Here is a 19,503-nt window from a genome sequence, read left to right as displayed (position 1 = left end):
AACATTTCTCTTGAATTTCACTTGATAAGATACTGGCTACTCAGATTCTGGGAGTTTATTTTTTGAAAATTTAAAAGAATTTTAAAAAATAATAAAATTTTAATAATCGGAATGCCGTGTATGGTATAGTACAAGAAGCACAGAGCCAGTTTTAAAGCAGATGAGGTTCAGTCCTGGATGCTTGCCCTAAATTACCTAAGTCCTTGTGTGATCCCGAGAAAATCATTTTTGAGTTCTTTGTATTTGTTTTCACATCTGTTAATAAGGTGAAAGGATTTGTTGATTTTCTAAGGACGCGTCCGGCCTCATAAGAGATTAATTTTTTATAACAATTGCAGGATAAGGATTAAATGCTAGGCTTTGTGGGCAAGGCCTGGATGAGAGTCATTTATAAATGATCAGACCACCCTTGAATAAATTTTTCTAACCAAGTCTTGTCTTTAAGAAAGGAACAAAAATACAGACAGTACAAAGATTTCGTGGTCTTAAATGAGATAGTGTGCACAAAGACCCTGATGCTGGGAAAGACTGAAGGCAAAAGGAGAAGGGTGTGGTAGAGGGTGAGATGTGTTAGACAGCCTCTAACACAATGGACACGAATTTGAGCAAACTCTGGGAGACGGTGGTGGACAGAGGAGCCTGGTGTGCTGCAGTCCATGCGATCACAAAGCGTAGGACATGACTTACTGACTGAACAACAGCAACATATAAAGTACTTAGCAGAATATTTGGCAAACTTAACTGCTTAATAAATAGATTAACTATTATCTCATTTGTGGATTTCCAAGACAATGAAGTTTCTTGTTCTAAGTTTCTTCATCTGTAAAATTGTGTAGCAAGATCAGACGAGAATTTTGCTCAAAGAAGTAAGATGACATATTCATGCTGCTGCTCCTGCTGCTGCTAAGTCACTTTAGTCGTGTTCGACTCTGTGCGACCCCATGGACGGCAGCCCACCAGGCTCCCCTGTCCCTGGGATTCTCCAGGCAAGAACACTGGAGTGGGTTTACATATTCATAATACATGGCTAAAAATCTTAGGCTGGAGAAAGAAATTAAACTACCAACGAGTAAACATTGCCTTTCTATCTTCCTGGCTACACCTTAGTGCCCTACTTTTGTTCTTACAGAGGGTGTGACAGAACGTGGACTAGTTTTTGACCTGCCAGCAGTGCAGGACACCCCAGCTGGATTCTTGGGTCGGGAAGATCTGCTGGAGAAGGGATAGGCTACCAGCTCCAGTATTCTTGGACTTCCCTTGTGGCTCAGCTGGTAAAGAATCTGCCTGTAATGCAGGAGACCTGGCTTGGGAAGATCCCCTGGAGAAGGGAAAGGCTACCCACTCCAGTATTTTGGCCTGGAGAATTCCATGGACAACCCGACTGAGCCACTTTCACTTTCAAGAATTCACAGATTCATGACTTTGACTGAGATTGCACAGCTAAAAGATCTGGGACTCTCATCCCTCTACTCTGTACTTCCCCTCCTGATTTTTGTTAACCTGAGTGCAGCACTTTATTCACTTTATTTTCATTTAGATATATCATGTTAACTTCAGTTCCTAGTTCCAGTTAAAAACGTTAGGAATCTGATTCTGTCATAAAACACTGATAGTCATGCAGTATTGGGGGATTCCTTGCGGTTTTTATTTTCTTCTCTTTTGCTTAAATGATTGCCCACAAAGAGCATGCATTGTGTGGCAAGCCAAAAAAAGGCGAAATAAAAAAACATCTAAAAACTAAATAAACCTAGCTAGTCTATTGGTAATTTTAATAAGCATTATCTTTTTTATAACTCCATGATAAAAATAGCGATTTGGAGGGAACAATCTACAAATTCTTTCATTAAAGGTCTCTCTACAAATTTGAAAGATTAGAAGCAAGGAAAATTTCCACACAGGATTAAGAGATTCATACTCTAGCGGTTGGATGAAAAAGCATAAAGCGATATAACAGTATTTAGCATTTTCCACATGATTCCCACTTCAACCTGGAACAAATAACAATCTCTCAGAACTTCAGTTTGCTTACCAGTAAAGTGTGTGTGTGTGTGTGTGTGTGTGTGTGTGTGTGTGTGTGTCGGGTGGGGGTGGTAATGTCGGGTGGGGGTGGTAATACTTACACCTACCTCCTATCTCATCAGACTGTTCCAAGGATTACATGCAAAAATGCACCCAAAAGGCTTAACGAAGTGCCTGATACGTTGTCCTTGTTTAGTCGCTCAGCTGTGTCCGATTCTTTTGCGACCCCATGGACAGGCTCCTTTCTGTCCACAGGATTTCCCAGACAAGAACACTGGAGTGAGTTGCCATTTCCTCCTCCAGGGTATCTTCCCAACCCAGGAATGGAACCAGAGTCTCTGTGTCTCCTGCACCGCAGGTGGATTCTTTACCGCTGAGCCACTGGGGAAGAAGTACCTCATAAAGGCTCAATAAATTACTAAAACCATCTCATCAAAAATTTGTGTTAAGTGCCTCAAAAAACAAAAACAAAACCACCCAAGGACTGATGACAAGCCACGAACTTGGTTTTTCTACCGAGTGAAGGCCGCTCGGGGCAATCGGTCCCATCAACCCAGGAGGCATTCCCCGCCTAGTAACGCCAGGTCCCTCGGTGGGCCGCCGGCGCGCAGGCCCAAGGTCGCTTTCAAAGCTCCGCGGGGCGGAGGCAACGCCAGGGTTGGTCCAGCCCAGAGACTGTTACCATGGCAACCGCCACAGGCTACCTACTGCGGGCGCACCTCTTCTTGCTAAACCGAAAAATCCTCACAGCAGAGGCCAACTGAACGGCCTCGAAGTGTACCCGCCCCGCTCCCGAGACCGCAAACTCAAGGAAAAAGGCCACAGTCTCCCCGCCGCTGGCTGCAGAGAGCCCCCTTTCAGGCGCTTCCGGCAGCCGCCGCCCTTTAACCCCGGAAGTGGGCGGGAGAGGAAGCAGCTGGTGATGCTGGAACAAACATGGCGGCCCCGGCGCCCTTCGGCTTCTCGGGCTCCCGCAGTCAGCGGCTAGCCGCCGGCCTCCGGCTGTTCCCGCTGTTGGGGCTGCTGCAGCTGCTGGCCGAGCCCGGCCTGGGCCGCGTCCACCACCTGGCGCTCAAGGTAAGGGCGACCGGGGCCTTGCAAGACCAGGGCGGGGGACAGAGGCCGAGGCCGCTCCCTGATGCTGAGGGGCAACTTTTGGCCCAGGGGAAGCGGAGGGTGGGGAGGTTGTCTATGAGCGATTGGGGTTCCCGCCTCTATTCCCAGTTGCGGACTCCCTCCCAGAGGGGTCTGGTGGGAACTGTGGGAATGGCGGGAGTCCTCGGTCGGTCTGGAAAAGGGAGGAAGAGAACTAAGAGAGGGGAAGGGGCTAAACTGCGGCGTAACCCCGAAGGACTCTCGGGGCCATGCTTGCAGTCCTGTTGGCTTCCCTGTCTTCCTTGCCGAGAGCAACTTGATCTTCCTCCTCCCTTTGATCTCCAACTTCTACGCCCGACTTCGCTCGTCTGCCGTCTCCTTTCGTTCATCCCCCTGGTGCCTAGCGGTTGGAAGGTGCGGGGAATCTTTGCCTCAGTTTCCCTGGTGGACTTGGCGGTTTCTGGCCTGAGCAAAGCGAGCATCTCCAGAAGGAATTTCAAATCTCGCTTGAAATCCGTTACCGGAAATTTAAGCCCAGCAACGAAAATATGTTTTTGATTAGAAGCCCTTTTTATCCCGCGCTTCTGTCATTGTCTGTCTAGGGAAGAAATTTACGATAGGCCTAGAATGAACCCTTTGTATCCTGCTTTTTAACTCAAAACATGCCTCCAGGCGATTTAGCTGGTTAATATATGAGACCAGGAAAAATAAATCGTTGTGACCCAAAGCCTTGTACATTATTTTCATTCTGCAAGGTACTCTTAACAGAGTAAGGTTTCAGCAGTGAGAAAGTTTGTCTTATTAAAACCCTGTACATTAACAAAGCAATGTATTTTGTGACTGTAGTTTAAAATACAGAATCTGGATTAAAAAAAACCTGACTAGACCCATACTGTTGTTTGTAAATAATAAATATCCTGATTGAAATGGTTGTCAACTGCAGGGAGAGAAGTGAGTCTTGGCTCCTTTTGAGAATATGCTGAAAGATATTGAATCTCTTCCCAGAAAATGCAGGTAGAAATGTAGGCAAAACTTCTTGGAATTTATAGGGCTTTGTAATCCTGCCAGAGTTTATCCATAGTCCTTAGTCCCCAGGCCTGTGACTGCAAGTGCCGAACTCCTAAAATTCTTTCACTTTATAGTTTAGAATCTTGAGTCTTAGGTGAAATCATGTAACTGAGTTTTTGTAGCTTATAAATTAGAGAATAACACTAATACTGAACCATGGATGCACTGAACCATGTGTCTTGGCTTTAGGCATGTCTAGAATTAAAGTGTCAGATGGCCAGCATCATTAGGTAAATATCAACAAAGTTGATATAGAAGGAAAAGTATACTACCCTCAATGGGAGAAGCAACCTGAGTTGGTATAATTCTGGTGATTGATTTCTCTACATTGTGCTACATTGCTTCAGTTCAGTTCAGTTCAGTCGCTCAGTCATGTCCGACTCTTTGCGACCCCGTGAATCGCAGCACGCCAGGCCTACCTGTCCATCACCATCTCCTGGACGTGAGCAAACTCACATCCATTGAGTTGGTGATGCCATCCAGCCATCTCATCTCTGTCGTTCCCTTTTCCTCCTGCCCCCAATTCTTCCCAGCATCAGAGTCTTTTCCAATGAGTCAACTCTTCACATGAGGTGGCCAGAGTACTGGACTTTCAGCTTTAGCATCAGTCCTTCCAGAGAACACCCAGGACTGATTTTCTTTAGAATGGACTGGTTGGATCTCCTTGCAGTCTAAGGGACTCTCAAGAGTCTTCTCCAACACCACAGTTCAAAAGCATCAATTCTTTGGTGCTCAGCTTTCTTCACAGTCCAACTCTCACATCCATACATGATTACTGGAAAAACCATAGCCTTGACTAGACGGACCTTTGTTGGCAAAGTAATGTCTCTGCTTTTTAATATGCTGTCTAGGTTGGTCATAACTTTCCTTCCAAGGAGTAAGCTACATTGCTTAATGTTTTTCATCTTTGTTTTCTCAAATACTTGATGCCTGTTCCATAATCAGTATTGTACTTGTTTCTCTTAACAGTCTGACATTTTGCCTAAGAAAATGAAGTCACCTGAAGGGAGCCTGTCAGAGCAGCAACGTTAGATTGTCTTATTTTGCTTGAGATTGAGAGAGAGAATTTCAACCATACACCAAAATAGACAGAATAGTATAGTGAATTCCCATGTAGCTGTAACCATTAACCAATGGCTAATTCTGCCCTATCCCCACACACATCCCTTCTCAGGTGCATTCTTTAATTTTTAACTAGAAAATAAATCTTTTTTTTTGTTTAATGTGTTTACTTATGTGGCTGCCTCTGGTCTTAGTTGAAGCAAGTGGAGTCTCAGTTCCTCAATCATGATCAAACTGACATCCCCTGCACTGCAAGGCAAAGTTTCAACCACCAGGTCACCAGAGAAGTCCCCCTTTCATTCTTTATTCAGTTTTCTCATTCCATGTTACGTTCTCCATTATTCTTCTAGTCTTCTCAAATTCCTTCTTTTGTTTTTTAGATTCCTTAACTTTTGGAAACTTTTAAGGCATGGTGTATATACATTAAAATCCATACATTGTAAATGTACAATTCAGTGATTGTTGGTAAATTTACTGAGTTATGCAGCTATCATCACAATCCAGCCATAGAACATTTCCATCACCCATGTAAGATCTCTTTTGTTGGTTTACAGTTAATTCCTAGTCTGACCTCCAGCCCCAGACAACCACTAATCTACTTTCCGTCTCTATAGATTTGCCCTTTCTGGATGTTTCATATAAATGGAATCACATAGTATATGGTCCTTTTGTCTGGCTTCTTTTACTTATGTTACTGAGGTTCATCCATGTTGTACTGTGTATTAGTAATTCATTCCTTTTAATGGGCAAATACTTTTTCATTGTATGAATATATCACCTATCTCAGCCATTTACCAAAACATTTGAATGTTTGGGTTTCCATTTTTGTCTGTTGTGAGTAATATTGCTGCAAACATTCACATGCAAGTCTTTGGGAAGCATGTTTTTGTTTTGGGGGGTTGATGGCTAGGAGTGGAGTAGAATTGTTGGGTCATATGGTAGATAGCTTCCCGGGTGGCTCAGATGGTAAAGAATCCACCTGCCAATGCAGGAGACACAAGAGACATGGATTCGATCCCTGGGTTGGGAAGATCCCCTGGAGAAGGGAATGGCTACCTACTCTAGTATTCTTGCCTGGAAAATCCCAAAGACAGAAGAGCCTGGCGTGCTACAATCCATGGGGTCACAAAAGAGTCAGACACGACTGAGCGACTAACACTTTCACTTTTTTTTCATGGAAGATTTATATTTAACTTTTTAAGAAACTGCCAAAGTACTTTCTAAAGCAACTGTACCATTTTGCAGTCCTAACAGCAATTTGTGAGGGTTCTGCTTACTACATATTATGCCAACATTTGTCTTCATACTGTCTTCGAGTGAATCAAAGTCATCATATTGTTTGATCCTTAAAATCCATAAATGTTTCAGTATATATTTCAGTATGTACCTATAAGAAATAGGGACTCTTAAAAATGTAACTGCAGTATCAGATGACACCCTTATGGCCAAAAGCGAAGAGGAACTAAAGAACCTCTTGATGAAGGTGAAAGAGGAGCGTGAAAAAGCTGGCTTAAAACTCAGCATTCAAAAACTACGATCATGGTACTCAGTCCCATCACTTCATGGCAAATAGTTGTGGTAAAAATGGAAACAGTGACAGATTTTTTTCTTGGGCTCCAAAATTACTGCAAACGGTGACTGCAGCCATGAAATTAGAAGACACTTGCTCCTTAGAAGAAAAGCTATGACCAACCTAGACAGTATATTAAAAAGCAGAGACATTAACTTGGCCAACAAAGGTCCGTCTAGTCAAAGCTGTGGTTTTTCTAGTAGTCATGTATGGATGTGAGAGTTGGACCATAAAGAAGGCTGAGCACCGAAGAATTGATGCTTTTGAACTGTGGTGTTGGAGAAGACTCTTGAGAGTCCCTTGGACCGCAAGGCCATCAAACCAGTCAGTCCTAAGGAAATCAATCCTGAATATTCATTGGAGGGACTGATACTGAGGCTGAAGCTCCACTTTGGCCACTTGATGAGAAGAACTGACTTACTGGAGAAGATGCTGATACTAGGAAAGACTGAAGGCAGGAGGAGAAGGGGATGACAGGATGAGATGGTTGGATGGCATCACCGACTCAATGGACACGAGTTTGGGCAAGCTCTGGGAGGTGGTGAAGGACAGGGAAGCCTGGTCTGCTGCAGCCCATAGGGTCACAAAGAATTAGACGTGACTGAGTGACTGAACAACAACAACAATGTCATTTTAACAGAAAGAAAGATAATGTTTAATATCATGAAATACCAAATCAGGTTCAAATTTCCATTGGTCAGAAATGGATTTAAACTTTTTAAAAATCAGAATCTAAATAGTCTCCTCACATTATGAGTGGTTAATATACCTCTTAAGTCTGTCTTGATCTGGGGGCCTCACTCCTTCCAGCTCCCCTGTACTGGATTGTGCTGATTTGTTTCCTCGTAGTGTAGTTTAGTATGTTCACCTACGCTTCCGTCCTGTGTGGCCTAGATTTGCAGATTATGTGTGTTTGTGTGTTTAAGAAAAACTAGAAATCCAGGCTTTCAAGTGAAACTAGCTAGCTCAAACTCAAATTTAAAAACAAAAGCAAAGCACTGTGTCGGCCACATGCGGCACATTTGTGGGCCGGTGTGGTCAGTGGACTGCCAGTTGAGCTGTTTAGAGAAGTGGCTGGGTAGGTGACCATAAGCTAGCTTAGTTAGATGTTACTCTGTTTTCTAAAATTCAGTCTGTGAGAAAAACTAAATTGACGTATCATTACCCCACTTGCTTTATGTTTGAAAGCCGTCTAAAATGGGAAGTTATTGAGGAACATAAACCATTTCTTATATTCCAATATTTAGTGAAAAGTTTAAAACAACTTTCTAAAATAAGGGGGAAAAGGAGAAAAATATAGTAGTTGTCTATAAGGGTTATGGGATTTTTTTTTTTTTTTTTTTTAGTTTTGTCTCCATATCTACCCTTTCTTCTGAGCTCTGGACAAGTGTATCCAGTTTCCTAACCCCCATTTCCACGTAAGTGGCTCATAATCATCTCTGTATGTTAGAAACATCCTCACCCTTCACCCCTAATCTGTACATACTCTTTCTCCAGTTTTTCTTTTCTTAGTAACTGGGACCACCAGCTGCTCATTTTCTTAAGTCAGAAATCTTTTATTCTTATCTTCTCAGCACCAGGCTTCATAGATTTGTGTTCTAAATACGAAGCTCTCCAAACCATCACTCCTGTCATCACCACTGTGACTGTTAGGCCTAGGACTTCCTTGGACCAGGGAGGTCTCCTCATACCTGTTTTCCCAGCGTTATCTTAGTTCCTATTGTGTTTTGTAGCCTTATCTTCCTAAAAGCCAAAGCCAATCATGACACTCCCCTTGAGCCCATTGGTGGCACCCTGTTCCCCTCAGGGGGAACTCTCAGTCCTTCCAGTGCCCATCTTTCTGTGTGCCAGTCTCCTCTCTGCTGTCATTGCCCTGCTTTTCTTTAGTTTCTTAGTTCATACATGTGCAGTTTGGTGAATTTTTTTAATGTCTGAATGTACCCAGGTAACCAGCACCCAGATCAAGAAGAAGGACTTTACTAATACCCCAGAAGCCCCCTTGATTTTCTCTCCCAGTCACTAAAAGTCTTATAATACCCAGCACACATCAAAACAGGAGAAGGAGCGAGGTCTTATCCTGCTCAGTTTTGAACCATAATGCCACATGACTCTGTAGTGGGGATCAGGCAGATCGATGGGGGCAGAACGGAAGCGCCGATGAGAGGCTCATCCCAGTGCAAACTTGAAGTGCAGCAGAGGGGGCGCCGTAGGGCAGTGGAAGTTAGGACGGATCGCTCTGGAGTGGCCTCAGGACACCTTGCTGGTCTCCATGGGAGGAGGGGGTGGGAAGAGATGGCTCTCCTGCAAACAAAATATATTCCAGGTGAATTAAAGACTAAATGTGAAAACAGAACTCTCAAACTTTTAGAATAACATATTGTGAATATTTTGGGGCTTCCCTGATAGCTCAGTTGGTAAAGAATCCACGTGCAATGCAGGAGACCCTGGTTCAATTCCTGGATCGGGAAGATCCTCCGGAGAAGGGATAGGCTACCCACTCCAGTATTCTTGGGCTTCCCTTGTGGCTCAGCTGGTAAAGAATTCACCTGCAATGTGGGAGACCTGGGTTCAATCCCTGGGTTGGAAAGATCCCCTGGAGAAGGGAAAAGCTACCCACTCCAGTATTCTGGCCTGGAGAATTCCACAGACTATACATGAGTCACAAAGAGGCGGACACAACTGACCAACTTTCACTCTCACAAATATTTTAGACTTTGGAATAGAGAAGGACGTTTTTGAAAAGACATTTAAAATTGTTATCAGGAATAAACATTGAATTTTTTAAAATTTTATTGAAATATAGTTGATTTACAGTGTTGTGTTAACTTCTGCTGAACAGCAGTGACTCAGTTATACATATATATTTTCTTTTCTGTATCTTTTCTTTATCATTATGGTTTATTGCAGGATATTGACCACAGTTCCCTGTGTTATACAGTAGGTGCTTGTTGTTTATCTATCCTATGGTATATAATCGTTTGCATCTGTTAATTCCAAACTTTCAGTACTTCCCTCCCCTACACCCCTGACAGATTTTTTTTGAAGACGAAAACTGTCAGGAATAAGGATCAATAGGTTTTCTCTTTCAAAATATAAAAAGACTTGTATAACAAAAGATACCACAGTTTAAAGAAAAGACCAGGAAAAGATATTTGCAGCATCAAAGTCAAAATTAGTACCCAGCATATATAAAGAACTTAAGAAAACAAATCCAAAAGGAAAACGGACATATGATGTTTATTTATTTAGTTTTCTAAATTTTTACTTTTTAGGCCATGCTGCCTGGCATGTGGGATCTTACTTTCCCAACAACCACTGGACTGCTGGGGAAGTCTGACATATGATATGTTTTAAAAAAGCATTTTACAAAAGAAAAACTCAAATGGCTAATAAACCTAAATGAGGTGCTCAAACTCATAAAGTACCAGGAAATGCAAATTGAATCAACATCAGCATTGATTTTCCCCCAAACTGGGAAAAATGAAATGTCTAATGACATCAAGGTTCAGTAAGGATGTAAAGAAACTTTCTTATACTTTGGGAATTCATTTGTCAATTTCTACTAAAATTGAAAATGTGCACACCCTGTGTCCTAGGATTGTCCATCTAGATATATATACCCTTAATCCCCACCCAGGTAATACATAATGTATGTGCAAGGGGGGCTTCCCTGGTGGTCCAGTGGTTGAGAATCCACCTTGCAATACAAGGGACACCAGTTGGATCCCCGGTCGGGGAAAGTCCCACATGCCATGGAGCACTGAGCCTGTGGATCACAGCTACTGAGTCTGCATTCTAGAGCGGGAGAGCCACAGCTGCTGAGCCCACTTGCTGCAGCTGCTGAAGCCTGCATGCCCTAGAACCCATGCTCTGCAGAAAGAGAAGCCACTGCAAGCGGAAGCCTGTGCACCACAACTAGAGAAAGCCTGTGTGCAGCAGTGAAGACCCAGCTCAGCCAACGCATAAAATAGATAGATAAATACATCTTTAAAATAGCACAGAGTTTAAAGGAAAAAAAGATACGTACAAGGAATTCTCATAACTGTTGTCATAGCAAATGATTGGAAATTACCTGAATGCCCAGGAATGATTGGGATTTACCTGAATGCCCAGGTGATGCTTTGGGGAAATAGATGTACCATGATGTACATGCGATGGAACACAAGCATATAAAGTGAGGAACCAGAGCATATTCAATGTGTCAGCACAGATAGGGCCTCAAAGAATGCAGTGCTGTCTGAAAAATGCAAGTTGCCAGATGTACACATACATTGTAACACAGTTTATCCAAATTTTAAAAACATCATGATACTGTATTGATTTTTATGGTTATGGATATGTCATGAGCTTGGGAAGGGATGGTTGAGGGGAATAGGATTTATTCTCTTCCTCTTCCTGCTCCTTGCCCTCTCTCTGTTCTGATGGCTCTGAAGCAGCTTTGATGTAGACACGTCATAATTGTGAGCAGTGGATATTTGTTGCTACTCCTTTTACTTTTCTACAGCTTAGGGGATTTTGAGCCTCCCTGGGGGAAAGGGCTCTCTTGTCTTCCTGACCATTGATTGTCCTTGGGGAGATTCTGGCTTCCCTGTGGTGGAAGAAGAGGTTTCCTTATTCCTGGACAGTAAGGACTGGCTGTTGGGAGACTTTTTGTTTTGAGAGTCTTTTATCACTTCTTGGGCCTTAGCCATTAGTGGCATTTTGTAAATACTGGTTTATTTACATTTGAATTAAATCAAAGTTGAATGAGTGATTAGTGGGTTTGGCTTTCTTGGTTCCTATTAATCTGAAATTTTGTGTCTATTTGTATAGTGAAATACAGTTTACAGAGTCCCTTCCTTATATATCTTATTTGATATGGTAACATGATTACTTAAAAGGGAGTGTTGGAAATTAGGTTAGATGAGAGTCTTGCAATTAATATATTGCTGGCAAATAATAATTGTTGAAAATAACTATTTTTTAGTAATTATAAATTAGTACATGGTCTTTGTTAGGAATTCAGACAATACAGGTTCCTAGCAAAGACCATGTACTAATTTATTTCCCATGTTAACAAGGTAATGCTCAAAATCCTTCAAGCTGGGCTTCGGCAGTTCGTGAAATGAGAAATTCCAGATGTACAGGCTGGATTTAGAAAGGGCAGGGGAACCAGAGATCAAATTGCCAGTGTTCTTTGGATCATAGAGAAAGCAAGGGAATTCCAAAAGATATCTGCTTCATTGGCTACACTAAAGCCTTTGTGTGGATCACAGTAAACTGGAAAACTCTTCCAGAGATAGGAACACCAGACCACCTTACCTACATCCTGAGAAACCTGTAGGCAGGACAAGAAGCAACAGAACCTTACATGGAGCAACTGACTGGTTCAAAGTTGGGAAAGGAGTACATCAAGGCTGTATATTGTCACTGTTTATTTAATCTCTATACAGAGTATATCATGCAAAATGCTGGACTGAATGTCTCTCAAGCTGGAATCAAGATTCCTGGGAGAAATATCTACAGCCTCAGATATGCAGAGGATACCACTCTTAATGGCAGAAAGCAAAGAGGAACTAAAGAGCCTCTTGATGAGGGTGAAAGAGGAGAGTGAAAAAGCTGGCTTAAAACTCAACATTCAGTAAACTCAGATTATGGCTTCTGGTCACATCACTTCATGGCAAGCAGATGGGGAAAAGTGGAAACAGTGACAGATTTTATTTTCTTGGGCTCCAAAATCATTTTGGACGGTGACTGCCACCATGAAATTAAAAGACATTTGCTCCTTGGAAGAAAAGCTATGACAAACCTAGACAGTGTATTAAAAAGCAGAGACATCGCTTTGCCAGCAAAGGTCTGTACAGCCAAAGCTGTGGTTTTTCCTGTAGTTGTGTATGGATGTGAGAGTTAGACCATGAGGAAGGCAGAGCACTGAAGAACTAACTGATGCTTTTGAAGTGTGGTCCCTTGGACAGCAAGGAGATCAAACCAATCAAGCCTAAAGAAAATCAGTCCTGAATATTCATTGGAAGGCCTGATGCTGAAGCTCCAGTATTTTGGCAACTTGATGCAAAGAGCCAACTCATTTGAAAAGACCCTGATGCTGGGAAAGATTGAAGGCAGGAGGAGAAGGGGGTGATGGAAGATGAAATGGTTGGATGGCATCATCAACTCAATGGGCATGAGTTTGAGGCAAGTCTGGTAGATGGTGAAGGACAGGGAAGCCTGTTATGCTGCAGTCCGTGGAGTTTCAAAGAGTCAGACATGACTGAGCCACTAAACAACTAAGTGAAAGAAACAATGAATAGAATTTTAAAATACAAACGAAAAACAAACACTAGCAAAAACAGTGATGTGGATTTGGGGAAGAACCAATCCAAGTTTTAGAAAAATACTTAGCCTAGTGTTTTGTATTTAGTATCTATGTGATAACTGAACATTTGGGCAGATAATTCCCAATATGAAACTCATGACTTCACACAACGTGAAGTGCCTTTGTGGAACCTCAGCTTTAGGAGTATTCTCTGATCCCGTTGTTCTCTTGGCCTTACAGTTTGTGGACCGAGCTGAGGTTGGAGTCACAACTCTGAGACAGTTTCAAGTAATGGGCAGGTGTCCCTTGGTGTCCTTCGCGGGGAGGAGCCAAGTGTATTCTTGGAGCAGCTTTGGCTACTTGCCCCTTGCCATCCCTCCCTGTTTTGAGTGCCTGCTGGCTGCCAGGCCTTGTCCTGGAAGGAAGGATAGGAGGATGACCAGAACATTGCTCCTCCTCCCCTGGAACTCACGCCCCAGCAGGCCGTCGGGCCTGCCTCCAGGACCCTTCCAAATGCACTGGACTGAATCGAATCTATGGTGTGTTTCCCTCTGTGACATTGTTGCTGTCGTATGAATTTCTGATGAGTCTTCCACAGCTTTTGGAGCAAGATCAGGTCCCAGAGTGGTCAATATTACTGAATATATGGAGACATTGGTTACCTGACAGGGAACTAGATACCGCAGTTTTCCAAGCAAATGAATAAATAGGTTTACTAATCAACTTCTCCAGATTACTAATTCTACTGCACATCTTTTCAGGATGATGTGAGGCATAAGGTTCATCTGAACACCTTTGGATTCTTCAAGAATGGGTACATGAAGGTGAATGTCAGTAGCCTTTCAGTGAATGAACCGAAAGGAGCCACAGACAAGGACTTAACTGTAAGTGCCTTTCCAGGATCAAGGGTAAACCTTTCCTGTGGCTTAGGTAAGAGCATCCCCCTTTGTTAAATATGAAATATTAGAATGGGGAGAACTTGTGAGCAGGCATCAGTAGTTTTATTTTTAAACACTGAAGTTATAATTCTTGAATAATTTCAGTTACAACTGATCCTTCTTACAAAATACACGCTAAGAAAACTGAGAGGAAGGCCAGGCCAAAATAATCACCTTTTCTTCTATTGGGCTAAGAAAGGTATGGACTTTGGGGCATCAGTGCTAATTCACTTCTACCGTTTTCACCTCCTCTTAGATTGGATTCAGCCTAGACCGAACAAAGAATGATGGATTTTCTTCGTATCTGGTGAGCATCAAGCGACCTGAGCCCTCCCTACACTTGAGCCCAAGGCCCTGGGTGGGACACCCTGCTCCTGCCAGTGCTGTTTCTTAAGGTGGCCGCTTTGACTTCCAAGCATCTCGGAGCAGCTACAGTTGTGTTTTTTGAGTCAGGGCTGGGCCACTTACTTGCTTTGTTCATGAAAACTTTTTGTTCTTGTTCTAGTGTGACTAAATAACATGCTCTATAATTGGGTCTTCCTTTCTCAGGATGAAGATGTGAATTACTGTATTTTAAAGAAACAGTCTGCCTCTGTCACCCTTTTAATCCTAGACATCTCCAGAAGTGAGTAAGTAATGCTAATAATCCTTCATTTCAACTCTCGAGTAAAGTTAGGGGGAGTTTGGTAGTTAATCTAAGATGCGTATCATCTGCCACATGCCAAGTACTTTGCCGAGTGCTGGAGATTACAAACAAGATGAAGAGGGTGGGGGTGCAGTCCTGGAGGAGCTTCTAGATGAGACAGCAGCAATACCAGTGGTGGCAGCAAACTGGAGGAGCAGTAGGGCAGAGGGACGGTGGTGCGTGGGCAGGACGGGAAGGCTTCAGAGAAGTGTTGGCGCAGCCAGCTTTCTCGTGAGGGGACTTTGCATAGGAATAAGAAAGGGTAGCACGTTCCGGGCAAAGAGAGCGTGTTGTGCCGAGGCGGAGCAGCATGCGCTAGCATGGCGCGTGTTCAGTGAGGTGAGTGCGTTGTTCGCAGCCAGCTAAGGGGAAGAGGGAGGTTTCTGCCTATCCCGTGCTGGACGTCCTCCTCTTGACGCGTGTGATAGTGCCGACTGAGGGCCCGTGTCCACTCCGGCATCGAAACTTGCGGGCCCTTCCTCAGGCAGGATGGGTCTCACAAAATTGGGGTCTGGTCAGCAGGGAGAGGGAGGAAATGCATCTTAGATGGGCTGCTAATCGTTTTTACTGCCCCTCACCTGCTCCCCGAGGCCTTGTTTTAACACCTTACTGGGTTTTTTTTAACCTCATGTTCCTTTTCCCTTGTGCACGAAATGCAGGGAAGATGGGGAAAGAGTAGTCATTTCTCCTAATTCTCCATGTTAGAATAATCAGTCATTTATATTTCCTTCTAAACTTGTTTCCTAAGTCTAGAACATTTGATTTTAAAAATCCAGAGTCATTTTATAATTTTATAAGCATCCCTGTTCATTCAGCTTGATCATCATCAATTTGTTGAACCCATTACACATACTTAGGGAGGAAATATATACCTTAGAATCAAATGGTTGCTATAGACGCAAACTTTAGAGTGAGGCTGCCCCAGCTGCTAACTAGCTTACTACTCTTGGGCAAATTCTTTAACCTGTTAGCTGCCATTTCAGCATCTGTAAAAGGCAGATAATAGAATCTATATCATAGTTCATCATGGACTGCATGAGATGATGGGCTTAGAGCTGGAAACAACACCCAACTGACAACACCTGCCGGCCGTAAGCTTTACTTTGAACTCTTTTTCTTCTGTCTTACTTGAATTTAGAGTGAAAATAAGATCTCCACCAGAAGCTGGTACCCAGTTACCAAAGATCATCTTTACCAAGGATGAGAAGGTTGTCGGTCAGAGCCAGGAGCCTGGTGGTAACCCTGTCTTAGCAGGCAGCCAGGCTCCAAAAGAACAAGGTAACTGTAAGGTAGACACTAGCCTTCCTCCACTACCTTGCTCATAGATCCAGTTTTGTTCCTACCTAAAAACAAACATGATTTTACTTAGCATTATTTTATTTTTGAGGTGATATAAAAATGCATAACAAAGGAAAATGCAGGAAAGAGGGGGAAAGAATAGTCATTTCTTCTTATTCTCCATGTTAGAGTAATCAATAATTTCTATTTCCTTCTAAACTTGTTTCCTAAGTCTAGAACATTTGATTTTAAAAATTCATAGTCATCTTATAATTTTATAAGCATCCCTGTTCACTCAGCTTTAAAATGTTTTTATACTTATCAGATGCCCCATTAAATAGATACTGTAGTTTGCTTGGCATTTTCCCTTAAAGAGACATAGTTCCATTTTGATGCTATTATAAAGCACTGCTGCATCAGACATCTTTATTTGTAGTTTTTTTTTTCATATGTGTAACTTTTTTTTTAGGCTGAGTTCCAGGAACTGGAATTTCTGGTTCAAAGGATATGAATACTTTTGGGAACATTGATACATATTTTCATTCCTTTCCACATGAGTTGTGTGAATTTATGCTCCTTTTGGGAAATATACAATCATAGCACCCACATCACCAAGTCCTAGCCAGCAGTGGGGTTTTGGTTGTTTGTTTTTTAAATCCTAAAGTGAAAGGCAAAGGGGTTGTCCTCGGTTTTGAAGTCACTCTTACTACTGAGATTGCACTTTTCCTCCCTATGTTGATTTACCAGTTTAGATTTATCACCTCTTTTATTGACCATCACGTTTATCTAATAATTTATATGAGTTCTTTAAAGATAACTTTACTAGTTACAGTATTATTTATGTATTATTTTCTCAGCTTGTCAGAGTTCTAATACACGCTAAAAGACGTGCACAAGTGCTCCGTGTGTGCGATGGTGCGGTTCCGTGTATGTGCGCCATCTTCTCCTTGTCTAGGTTCCTTGGGCGCACATGACCGTTCCCTGGGCAGAACATTTTCGTCCTTCTTTTTATTCTGAAACTCTCTCCCTTCCTACACAGTTTGGGAGTCTCTTCCTCAGAAAGAACGACTTAAGTAAAAATAAGACACAAAGGCCCTCTCTTTTCATTGAAAGAAGTCATTAGCAATCTTTACACTTCTTGCCATGAGGAAAAAAGTATGCTTTATGCTAATAATATTTGCTGTTTTTTCTACATATGTAAATAAATCTCATACATATATATTTTAAACAGTGATCTGGTTTCAAGTGTCATTACTTAGAAAAAAAGAAAGTCATTCCACGTGGCACCTTTGGCAGTTACATGCACTGGGTTATTTAGAGACAGTTTCCTTCATTGATGCTGAGTGTTGCCATTTATTAAATTGTGTTCATAATAGAACATGTCCAATTTGTGGCTTTTACAGCTCAAGAATGTTTGGGGTTTTGAGGAGTTACAAGTTTGTAAGATGGCATGTGGCCTCGCCATTTTGTTTATTTGTTTGAATTATTTGATGTTAGATGAGCTAGAGTCTCATAAAGTGATACCATAGTATACATATGAGCTGAACCATGCAATAATATCTTCTAAATGATTCTTCTTTTAGAAAATGGAAAGTCTAAAAGAAGTACTGTGGATTCAAAGGTAAGAACGAACCCCAGCCTGTGCTCTCAGCTTCTCCAGGTGTGTGTGCTCACACACACGTCAGACTGTCCTTGTACATATGTGTACACACACACGCACATCTGCATGCTCAGTCTACAGGCAGTTGCCTTCTGTTTGGGGAGAGAACTTGGACACTGAAATAATTTCAGAGTAAGACTGAGCACTGAGTTATACAGCCCTTAGGTGATGGAAGCTCAGATAGTGAGGGGAGAGGGAAGCGGGGTGTCTGAGGGTCGTCTGGAGGGAGATGTCACCAGGGCTTGAAGTTTGTTGGATTGTTTGGGGAAGAAGATGAGAAGAAAGGGGCTGAAGACCGTCATGAGCAAAGACTGGAAGTGGAAATGAGCATTGACAAGTATTGGGCACTGGCCTGTTGAAAGTAAAACATAACATATATTTGGAATCAGAGAGAGGGATCTTAGATTATAGAGGGCCAAAAAATTGAAGATATCGATGCACAGAAAACAGGAAGTCATCGTGTGTTCTTGGTCAGGATGGAAAGTGATACAGAACGTGTTAAGGGAAAGTCATTGTTCAGAAGGAACGTGCAGGGTAGCGGTGGTGAGGAGGCCGGGGACCTGAGAGGGACCAGGAGGAGTGCTGTTGTAACCGTGCAGGTTTAGGGTGTTGAGCATCTGAGCCAGAGCAGAGCTTCGGGATGTGGAGTGAGTGAGCAGCAGTCTGGGAGGCCAGGGCGGCGGGGAGAAGAGGTAGGTTGCTTTCCTACCCTCAGTGAGGTAGGGAACAGAAATAACAGAAGGGCACGTGGGAAAGTTTTAGTTGGGGTAATCTTAATTTTTCAGTGATGGAGCATCCGGATGGCAGGGTTTTGTTTTAACAGCTTTCCTGAAGTAAAATTGATACACTACAAACTGTGTGTATTTAAAGTGGCAGCTCAATAAGTTTTGACTTACACGTGCACCTCTGAAGCCACCACCACAACATATCCGTCACCAGAGAGGGCTCTCCTGCCCCTTTGTCCCCTCCTGTCCCTAGGGAGCCACTGCTCTGCCACTAGATTCTCTTTCATTTAGTGTGATTATTTCAGGTGCCTCTCTGCCGTCCCATGTCTCAGTAGCTCCTTCTTTTTGTAACTCAGCTTTAGTCCATTGTGCCCGCCGCAGTACGTCAGTCGTTTGCCGTTGGTCATGGAGGCCAGGTGCCGTGTTGAGGTGCGGCCTGGGTTGGCATTCGTTGTCTCACTAAAGCTGTAAGACTAGAGAGGTGCTCAGCAGGGAGCAGGAGGCTGTTGGAGCGACAGGAGAGGTGACTAAGAAAAGGAAACGGGTAAAGGTTTACCTTTTTTTGTAAAACAGGATTTCATTCGTATTGAAAAGATGATGAATTTCTTTTTCAGTGAGCTTTAGACGACCAGTGAATTTAGGATTTTAGAAGAACATGTTTTGGAGCTTTAAAATTTGTATTTTTAGTAGCATGTTTTTTTCTGATGTTCTCATCTAAAATAGGTTGTTGATGTCTTTTTTAGGCAACAGGAGAGAAATCCTTTTCTGTTCGTAATAATGATGGGGCAGTTTCATTCCAGGTACGTAATCTCTCTGAGTCAAGCTTTGTACGATTTATCTCTGCCATGTAAAAGGGTGAATTTTTAAAGAAACTTTCAATTTAGGAATAATAACTTATATATAGCATTCCAATCCCAAAGAAAGGCAATGCAAAAGAATGCTCAAACTACTGCACAATTACACTCATCTCACATGCTAGTAAAGTAATGCTCAAAATTCTCCAAGCCAGGGTTCAGCAATACGTGAACCGTGAACTTCCTGATGTTCAAGCTGGTTTTAGAAAAGGCAAAGGAACCAGAGATCAAATTGCCAACATCCTCTGGATCATGGA

At 42.6% G+C, this 19,503-nt stretch overlaps 2 protein-coding genes across 6 annotated transcripts in view; one reads left to right on the top strand and one right to left on the bottom strand.

Moving 5' to 3' along the window:
- The window catches only part of FNBP1 (formin binding protein 1), a 144,310-nt gene extending 141,432 nt beyond the window's left edge, over positions 1 to 2,878 (bottom strand). The window contains exon 1 of the mRNA XM_060411671.1: positions 2,127 to 2,878. The gene's annotated coding sequence lies outside the window, so the exon portion shown is untranslated. The remainder of the gene's footprint in view (positions 1 to 2,126) is intronic.
- A 52-nt stretch (positions 2,879 to 2,930) lies between these two features.
- Positions 2,931 to 19,503, top strand: part of GPR107 (G protein-coupled receptor 107) — a 65,191-nt gene continuing 48,618 nt past the window's right edge. For all 5 annotated transcript variants that reach the window (XR_009599725.1, XR_009599724.1, XM_060411672.1 and 2 more), the window contains exons 1-7: positions 2,931 to 3,096; positions 13,868 to 13,990; positions 14,301 to 14,351; positions 14,594 to 14,673; positions 15,868 to 16,007; positions 17,591 to 17,628; positions 19,136 to 19,192. Coding sequence is in view for 3 of the 5 variants with exons in the window: in XM_060411672.1 (XP_060267655.1) it covers positions 2,956 to 3,096; positions 13,868 to 13,990; positions 14,301 to 14,351; positions 14,594 to 14,673; positions 15,868 to 16,007; positions 17,591 to 17,628; positions 19,136 to 19,192 (630 nt within the window). In the remaining 2 variants the exon portion in view is untranslated. The remainder of the gene's footprint in view (positions 3,097 to 13,867; positions 13,991 to 14,300; positions 14,352 to 14,593; positions 14,674 to 15,867; positions 16,008 to 17,590; positions 17,629 to 19,135; positions 19,193 to 19,503) is intronic.

The sequence above is a fragment of the Ovis aries genome, chromosome 3 (genome assembly GCF_016772045.2).
Source record: "Ovis aries strain OAR_USU_Benz2616 breed Rambouillet chromosome 3, ARS-UI_Ramb_v3.0, whole genome shotgun sequence".
Lineage (NCBI taxonomy): Eukaryota > Metazoa > Chordata > Mammalia > Artiodactyla > Bovidae > Ovis > Ovis aries.
This window is presented reverse-complemented; position numbering and strand designations above follow the sequence as displayed.